Consider the following 9,431-nt stretch of genomic DNA (forward strand, 5'->3'; position numbering starts at 1 on the left):
GTAAGCAGAAATATATTCAGTATGTAACTAAATTAAATACCAAGCAAAATGGCACTGAATTTAAGGGAGTGGATTATGGTTTTTGTGGTCAAATTATTTCTGGTATATTGAATGTGAATTCAAAAGGAAGACTATAAACAAAATTCAGAGACGGGCCAGGGAACTAGATATAAGAGCTTTTTAAACCCTTGCTGCACAAGGGCAATAACACAAAGACATAATCTACTATAGCTGGAGGACGGGAAAAACAAAGTAAAATCCAGATTTGAGGACTTTTAATCCATTTCTGTGTCTGTAAGTGTGGACACACACACACACACACACACACACACACACACACACACACAGACTCAGTACACGTGAACATACCCACCATGTACATGTGAGGATCTGAATAAAAGGAGTGGTAAACGTTTTTCTGAAAAGGAGTTGAGCACACACAACCACCCATTTTCAATAATAAGGTCTGTTAGATTTGAGTGGTGCAGCAGTCTGTCAGGGAAGTGGTGAAATCATCACAGACGGTTGAGTGATTCAAAATTAGATCAGATGAAGCACTTTAAAAATACTCTGTAGGAAACAATCTAAAGTTGGGAAGGCAATAAAAAGATGACCTAAATTGGACTTTTCCACCTCTAATTTTTAATGCTTTTCATGTAGTTTAAAAGTAGAAGAGTATAATACTTACAGAAGTACTGAAAATTGGGGCCTCAATTCTAAAGTGCTTATTGGTACATCCAACATAACAGACCTTGATGTTATAGTCAAAATTAAATAGGATTTGATTTTTCCTCATATGTAATGTTATTATAACTGATATACATATGATGATGATGCTGGAAAAATGGTAGAGAGATTCTTTAAGAATTATTAACTAATGTTTTTAAAAATAAGGAGCTTGGAAGAGAAGCAGCTTCTAGAAGAGTTATTTTTCATATTCTCCCTGACCCCTGCTCTTGACTTAAATAATTGGTAATCAGATGCAATGTCTTCATATGATTTGATTTACCTTATATCCAAAGGCAGTCAAAGTACCATGTAAAATGAATCAAATTACATAGAAAAGGCTCAATAAATTTTTCTAATCATTTCTAATTTATGCTTTTTTCATTTAACCTACAGTGATTTGCTTGGGGCACTCTTGCTCAATTTCAGGAAACTCATTTATCTTCATGTCGAACGAATGTACTGTAACCAGAGGTGGGATCTTCCTGTTGGCTGGAATTAGCCTATGTGACCTTTTGGATAAACCACTGATTAGACATATGTCCCCCTGGGTCAACTGGAATCAATCCTGACCGGCCTTCCTTATCTGTGGATTGTTTCTAGATCAATAGTGTGCCCTCTGAGCTGTCCAAATGCTTGGCATTTCACTGACCACCCCTGCTCCATATGACTGATTTTACATAAAGCTCATAGGAAATTTGCTTATGCTAATTTACATCTCTTATAATCTCTGCTACTCAAAGTATGCTATTTGATACTAAGTCCACTGACGTGCAGAAGACAGAGAGGAAGTCATTTGCCCAGTTCTTCAAGTGTGTTGTGGTAGTGCGGCAAAATTAAATGACCACTTTATTTTCCCCTGGAAGTGGTGGTGTGAGGAGGTGCGGGCCACAGGCACCGTTTACCTTGATACCTAGCCCACGGAGAGGTGGTAGGAGATACGTAGTAAACTTCTGTTGGATGGATGAATTAATGATCATTTCAAAGGAGGCTAAATTTTGGTACTACTCTTTCCTCATTCTTTTCTTCACACCTGGCCTGCCTCCTAGAATGGCCAACCCCCAGGATCTGTAAAAACACAGGAGGAGGAGAAAGGATGGGCATTTAGTGCCGAAAGAATAAACATGACATTCTGTTCTAGCCATGTTTTGCATCATGAGCATGTGCGTAATCTTTGACCGGCCGTAAGCTATTCAGTGTGACATATAATGGGGGGAAATCATGGCATTATGGAGACAGACACAACTGGGCCTAAATCTTAACTTTGATACTAATATTTTACCCAAAGCAGATTATTTAACCCCTCTGAGGCTCAGCTTTTTTTCAGTAAAATGGAGAAATTACCTTTTGCCTTGGAAGCTTGTTTTGAGGTAAATCACTTCAGATTGTGTGCATGTGTGTGTCTCAACAATTATAACAACAGCTTTCATTTCTTGGGTGTCTACTAGATGCCTGAGAGCAGGATCTTCATTAATCTTCTTACTAACCATGCAAGGTGAATAGTATCATTCCCACTATATAGGTAATTAAACTGTAAATCAGTGATGTAAAGGAATCTCTACAAGGTCATAGAGCCAACAAGTGTGAGAGCAGAATTTGACTTTAAATTTATCTAATTTCTGAGCCAAGGCTTTAATTTACCCTGATCATTAAATATTTCTTTCGTTGTTCCAAGAAAATGGAAATTACACAATTTTTTCCTTTTCTAATCAATCTTTGTTCATCCTCTTCTATATGGTTGTAGCCCTATTCCCCATAATAAACCCTAATAGACCCAATAGTTTTGTCCAGTTGAGCCACTGAGATAACTCAGATTTTCTGTAACCCAATCCAAGGGAGAAAACAAGATAGAGCCTTCCGGATATGTAGAAGTACAGCCGTTTCTATCTTCTGTCATGAGTAGAGTCAGAGACTTTTCTGGCTGTGCATGCACATGTGATGTCAGTGGGAACTGTGACTATTAAGGGTGGAGACGCCAAACTAGGGTGATCTGCCTTTGGAGCTGTTAGCAGAAGCTGGAAAAGCTTATAACCATAGCTGAGTCAGAAGGATAGGAACCTTGGACTTATCCTGACAGTTGCCTTTAACAAAATGAAGCTGTTAGGTTCTGGCAAGTCAGCTATTTAGAAAATACCAGTTCTTTGGAACTCTTCTGACTTTCCCGAGTTTTGTTTTTACTCAGCATCTTGAATTTTGTTTTTGTTTTTCATTATCAGATTTATAATCGCTTGGATACCAATTGCTGTGGATTCAGACCTCAAAAGGAAGATGCCTGTGTACAGAACGGACTGAGGCTGAAATGTGATCACCAAGATTCTGTGGTTCTGGCCCACATTGTCCAGCGAAAGCATGACCCAAGACATTTGGTATTTATCAACAACAAGGGTTTCTTTGACAGAAGTGAAGATAACTTAAACTTCAAATTGTTAAAAGGCATCCAAGAGTAAGTTTCGTGATGTAGGATTTCAGATTTATATTAAATAATTAGTAAGGTTTTCAGAAACCTCACATCCTGTGTCTGATTGATTTAACCCTTGAATTGTGGGTGTGGACTCTGGGAATGGAGGCGCAGAAAAGGGAAACAAAACCTAGCGGAACAGAACAAGGGTGCATCCAGGGTATCACAGCCTCCAGCCCATGCAACCTGCAAAGCTCCTGCTATATTTCACATCCATCATGTTGCTTGGCCCTCACTGTGAAAAATCCATGTGGATTAGGTTGGAAGCATGCAGAAATCTCTCGAATAGGAACTGGCAGAACAGGGATAAGCAGGTGGCAGAGGCTCTGTTATTTGGGCATGGGACAGGGAAACTAACTAGGCATGCAGATATTGGCATGGCAGGGTGTCCAAAGGCACAATAAACTCCGGCGGCTTTTATGACTGTGGTGGAACATTAGAGCCAATCTGCTGAGTAGAACACTGTACCAAAGGGTAGCAGCTGTTTAATTCAGGTAGGAGGGTTTTCGAACATTTGGAAATCCTACCAGTAGACATAGATTATGGAAAAAAGTATCTCAAACTTACATGTAACTGGAAATAAAGGAAACTAAGACACTTAATAGTGGCAGTAGCCCTGCTGTAGAATCGGAGCTGTTCAACCTGCTATGGAGATTGAGGCTAGATTTCAGGGTCCACCTGTAGCCACGCTTCATGGTTTTCCTGCCTTAGTCAGAAATCAGAGTGATCAAGAACTTGGGATATGTTTGAGACTTGAAAATGGAGAGGTGAATTTCTAAAGTAGTTGACCAGCTGTGTGAAGCTAAGTGACTGCTGGAAAGCACATAGCAAGTCTAAAATTGAGGGTAGAAGCCAAGTCTTCCAAATCCAAGTCCAGTGATTTTTCTGCAATAACTCATGCTGTGCGTGCTGTTACTATTGCTCTTGTTAATAATCCTCTGAAGCATATTTCAATAGTCCTTCCTCGCACTGAGAATTAGGTAGTGTAGGTTTTATGTACTGTCAATCCTAGAGATAGCACTGTGAGACTTTCATGAGCCCCAGCTTCATGAGTGTTTCCCATGTTTTGCCCTCACATCTCTTTGTGGATTGAAGGTAGAATATAAGGCAAATTGTCTCCTGGAAGTATCTAAATGAAGGAAATTTGACATGTAGGAAAATTGACACACCTATGGTATCACTTACTGAGTTGATACTATGGGGCCTTCTTAAATCCCTAAATTTTGTCTTAGAATTAAGAGTCCCTGGAGAATGCAGTCCATCCATTTATATAAATATGAATACTGTTTTATTTATACTTTCAAAGAAAATTTAACTTTAAATGCTTTATGAGGAGTAATGAGTTTCGTTAAATCCTCCTTGAATATGTAACTCACACACTGATAAACAAAAATGAAGATTTTGCTAACCCAGATTTATGCATAGAATAATCCTATTAACCAATATAATGCAAAGACCGGTAATTTTTTTATTTCTCTTTGTGAAAACGATTCACCAGTAAAAAGAACTATGGTGTTAAGAATTTCATCTCATGCATTTTGCCACAGCTAAATTAGTCGAAAGGCCATAGCATTTATAAATCATAGATTCCTAATACTTCAAAGAGCTAAAATGCTTAATTAACACTATGGCCACTACGTCACATACTGCATGTCTTCAGGAGCTCAGAGCATCCTAGCAGCCTTCCTTATTTCCACACTTATTCAGACTCATCGAGCATGTCCAGTTCTGTGTCCTCTGGTTTTTCTGCAGCAGCAGAAGTGCAGGAGCACGTGGATGCCTTGCGTTCATGCCCCTGAGTGCCATGCCCCACTTGCTCCATTGAAATTTAGAAAAGGTACTTAGAAGGCTTGAAACTTCTGGCAAACTGCACTCTTCCAGCAAGTATGTGCTCTTGTTTTGGTTTTTCAGGAACAACTACTTTTACTTGAAAATTACTATGAAACCTCAATATTTTCACTGTGCTTTCATCAGCGTTTTAATCACAGCTGGGGAAGGCCGAATTGGTGATTCAGAAAAATACATTACTAGTGATTTTGAACCAGAACTTTTACTAAGATAATGTGTGTGCTAGACCCTGGCCTTTTTCTTCTTGTGTGAAGGGCAGGAAGTACATGCATTCTCTTAAGCTAATTCTAAATTGGCCTCAGGTTTTCCAGAGAGATGGTTCATGGTGGAATGCCCTGGCTCTAACACTTGAGTTTTGCTAAATTGATTTGAAAACAATTTAGTATTCCAGTTCAAGAAAACGCTCCCAGATCCTTAGAATTCCTGAAGTATAATCTGAATCAGGGGCAATTCTTTATTTAATTGGGCATTTTGGAATTATTCCTTTCTATTTTTACTGCACGTATTTTGGATTCTTCCCCATGTAACTTCTACTCAGGAATAGAACTTGCCTGAAATTGTCAGCATTTTGCTGAAGACTTTCTTGCATAAAACCCGACGTTGACACGTAGGAGAATACTATTCGACTTGACAGATTCAAGTGGTTTCCATGGGTGAAATGGAGTTTGAGATTGAGGAAAGTATTTTTGCCCATCCAACAGAATTCTCTTTTTAATTCTGTGCCTCTCTTTACCTACATATCATGGCCTGAGGTAAGATGTTAGCATGTCAACTTCTCAATGGTATGGAAAATTTTGTTCCCTTGAAATGTATTATTCTAGTATATTGTTATGATAAGTGTCTGCTTGACAGTGATCAAAATGTTTTGATTCTCAAGGTACTGTTTCATAGTGTGATTTATGCCAGATTAATGAAGGGCAGAGCAGTTGGGTAAGGTATAACATTTCCAAACAATTACTAAGAGTGAAATATTTTATCTTTTCAGGTTTCCCGAATCTGCAGTTTCTGTTTTGAAGAGCCAGCACTTACGGCAGAAACTCCTTCAGTCTCTGTTTCTTGATAAAGTTTATTGGGAAAGTCAAGGAGGTAGACAAGGAATTGAAAAGCTTATTGATGTAATTGAACAAAGAGCCCAAATCCTCCTCACCTACATCAGTGCACATGGAGCCAAAGTATTACCGATGAATGAATAACAAAAGGATCTTCTGGCTAGAGTACTAGATATATTTATGTGTTTTTGTTGTTTTTGAACTAAGTACACAAATCTCAAGTCCTTTTAGGAATGTGGCAGTGTAGATGAATATATCAAAGAAATAAATTGAACCAAGTATATGTGATGGGCCTTAGCTCTATAAGCAGACTTATAATGCTTTGAAAAATCATATTCCTCAAAAAATATTTGTTTGTATTTTTCACTAACATCATGTCATGTGAGTCTCAGATCTGTTGACAGAATAGTTGCAAAAATTATTCCAGCTAACTTTGTTAAAACGTTTGTTATGTTGTTTAGTAGAATGGTATAAACTGACTCCTTTAATAAATTATATTTTGTGCCATTTTCATGAGTCTGTCCAGATACTAATGAGCATGATTCTTGGCATTATTTGTTGCTGATTGTTACCACACAGCAGTCCCAGCACTAACCCAGGGGCCAGTCTGCACTGGAAAACTGAGGCACACGATCTGTAAGTACATCAGTACATGCAATAGTTCTAAATAGAAATGGTGAGTCATTTGCAAAGCTATCTGTATATATTTTACTGTAGCTGTAAATGACCAGGCATTTCTGTGATTCTGAGCAGTGAGAACCACATTTTCCATTCCTTTTTTAGACATTTACTTCATTGTCAGTGTCAGAAACTATCCACATCTCACAATTTATATGTTAGATGATTTTGCTGTCTCAGTTTTGGTCCAATTTATGTCTAGTGGCTTAGAAATTAAACAATTTTAAGGCATGAAGTTACCTATTTGAAACTATACTTACCGAGTATCTTTCTAAAAATGGATGCCCTTTTTAAAAGTATTGTTATTTTTACAAAGGATGAACTATAATTTCTGTATATTTCCTTAATAAGAGTGGGTTTCTTCAAATTTGTTCTGTGTAATTATATTTAAGCTGATTGCATTGCTATTTCCCAGATATTGACAATAGGGCCAGATACTGAGTGTGTTTAAATATATTGTGTGGCTTATTCCAATGTGAAAAATATGAACAAAATAAATTAAAACCTGACTGATCAATTCTCCTCAAGGAAAGCACATGACTAGAATGAAAGCAGCAAATTTGGATATTATTAAACTTCAGATAATTCTCCCCAGTTCCCTCTACCAACTTTTTAAATTTGGCGGAAGGATTTGGAGATAGAGTCTTCATGTGCTGGCGGCTCTTCATAGTCTTAGAAGATACCCATGTCATCGTGTATGATAGATGTTCATATAGAGGTTTCAAATCTTGAACAAATCATCATTATCCTCTCACCCCTACACACTCCACCCTTTACTTAAACACTAATAGACTGAATTTTCCTTTCTCTGCAAGTTGAAAAATGCAATTTAAGAATGTTTTTAATAACAAGAACATATCTATAGATTCTGATTTATACAAAAGTATAGGGGCAAAATGTCAAAATAACGTGTTAAGTACAGGAGAAGATAGACTCAGGAGAGAGAGATCATTTGATCGTCTAACTGTAACTTTTCTAGGCTCCCATTCAAGTACTGCATTTTAGGGCCCTTGTTTGCCGGGCTGACGTTTGGAGAGTTGGTGTTGCGACCATTCCTCCTGTACAGCACTGAGTGTCTCCCTCCGATCCCATCTCTTCAGCGTACTCTTTGTCTCTCCTGAGTCTCCACTTTAACCTGTGGTATTTGGGTTTTTAAAGATCGCTTTTTCTCTCATTAATCATTATATTAATGAAAAATTAGCCTAACAAAAGTTTGGGAGCCCAGGTTCTACTGTGAGGCACTGACTTGAAGTAACTTGTGGTCCAGTTACCTTACACCTTGTCTTATCAAGGAGGCATATGTGCATTGTAATATGCTTTTTATGGAATATACCATCTTCATCCAAATTGGTGCCATTGGTGGTGGGATTCCGGGATTCTGAGACGTGAGCTTTAATTTTGTCTCTCAAGCTACCTGCTTTTGGCCAGCATCGTCTTCCCATATGTGGGTCTGACTTCGTTTATTTGCCTTCAGTTTTTCCAAAATACTTAATATCAAACGAAAGTTTCAGGAACACATGTTAGTTTTAGTCACTTTTGCTTTTTAACAATGTATTTTGTTTTATAATCAGTGAATAATTCATGCTGTATTACTTTTGAATTAATGGATAGCTGAAGGCCAGGCTTTTAATTCTAAGACGTAATGCTCCTATTTTCCCTTACTGAATCAATGAGAATACTCTGCATCTTTCAAATGTACTCAGATTATCTGTGGGTCACATAAGCACATTATGTGGTTTATTTATAACTTGATAAATTTAAAATAGAACAATTTACCTTGGCAGACATACAAAAGCTTATTCTTGTGTGATTTATTTTCTTTAAACTTATGAAAATACATATCTTAAAAATCTGTAATAAAATATTAAAAATTAAAGATGCATGCTTTCTATTTTGTAGATGGGTTCATTATCTTTTGTAGATGGGTTACTTCTCAGAAGTGAAGTGTAGAGGAATGTTTGCTACTTTTATCCATGATAAAAGAAAGAATTGAATAGTCAAGAATTTTATTGGATTGTGTTTGTGTATACATATATTTGATATTATTAGTGACATGCTTTCTCTTGATGTGCATATAGCATAGTTTTAGGTGGCATGCAAATTAACAGATACCATAAACTATAAGAGAATATTTAATTTTCGGTTTTCTTTGCTTTGGGTGAATCTTACAATTATGTTTAAAGTTTTCCTTTTTAAAATTTTCAGCATTATTGAGGTATAATTGACAAATAGGAATTGTTTATATTTAAGGTGTACAACTTGATATTTTGATATATTGTATACAGTATGACCACAATCAAGCTAATTAACATATCCATCATCTCACATAATTAACATATTCTTTCCCTCCCTTTTTCTCTCCGTCCCTCCTACTCTTTCTCTCTCTTTCTTTTCTCTCTCTGTCTTTCTTTGTTCCTTCCTTTTTTTCCCTGCCTTCCTTTCTTTCCTTTCAAATATTTTTTATTTTTAAATTACAGTTGACATATTATATTAGTTTCAGGTGTACAACCTATTGATTAGACATTTATATAACTTGCAAAGTGATCAACCTGATAAATCTAGTGCCCATTTGACACCATACACATAGTTATTACAATATTAACTATATTCCTTATGCTATACCCTACATCCCCATAACTACGTGTAACAACCAATTTGTACGTCTTAATCCC

At 37.0% G+C, this 9,431-nt stretch overlaps 1 protein-coding gene across 4 annotated transcripts in view; it reads left to right on the forward strand.

The window, feature by feature from the left end:
* The window catches only part of GASK1B (golgi associated kinase 1B), a 43,576-nt gene extending 34,946 nt beyond the window's left edge, over positions 1–8,630 (forward strand). For all 4 annotated transcript variants that reach the window (XM_019733238.2, XM_019733240.2, XM_019733241.2 and 1 more), the window contains 2 exons: positions 2,943–3,169; positions 6,018–8,630. In XM_019733238.2, coding sequence (XP_019588797.2) covers positions 2,943–3,169; positions 6,018–6,225 — 435 coding nt within the window. In that variant the 3' untranslated portion in view covers positions 6,226–8,630. The remainder of the gene's footprint in view (positions 1–2,942; positions 3,170–6,017) is intronic.
* The last annotated feature ends 801 nt before the right edge of the window (positions 8,631–9,431 follow it).

This window comes from Rhinolophus sinicus, linkage group LG07 (assembly GCF_036562045.2).
Source record: "Rhinolophus sinicus isolate RSC01 linkage group LG07, ASM3656204v1, whole genome shotgun sequence".
Classification (NCBI taxonomy): Eukaryota; Metazoa; Chordata; class Mammalia; order Chiroptera; family Rhinolophidae; genus Rhinolophus; species Rhinolophus sinicus.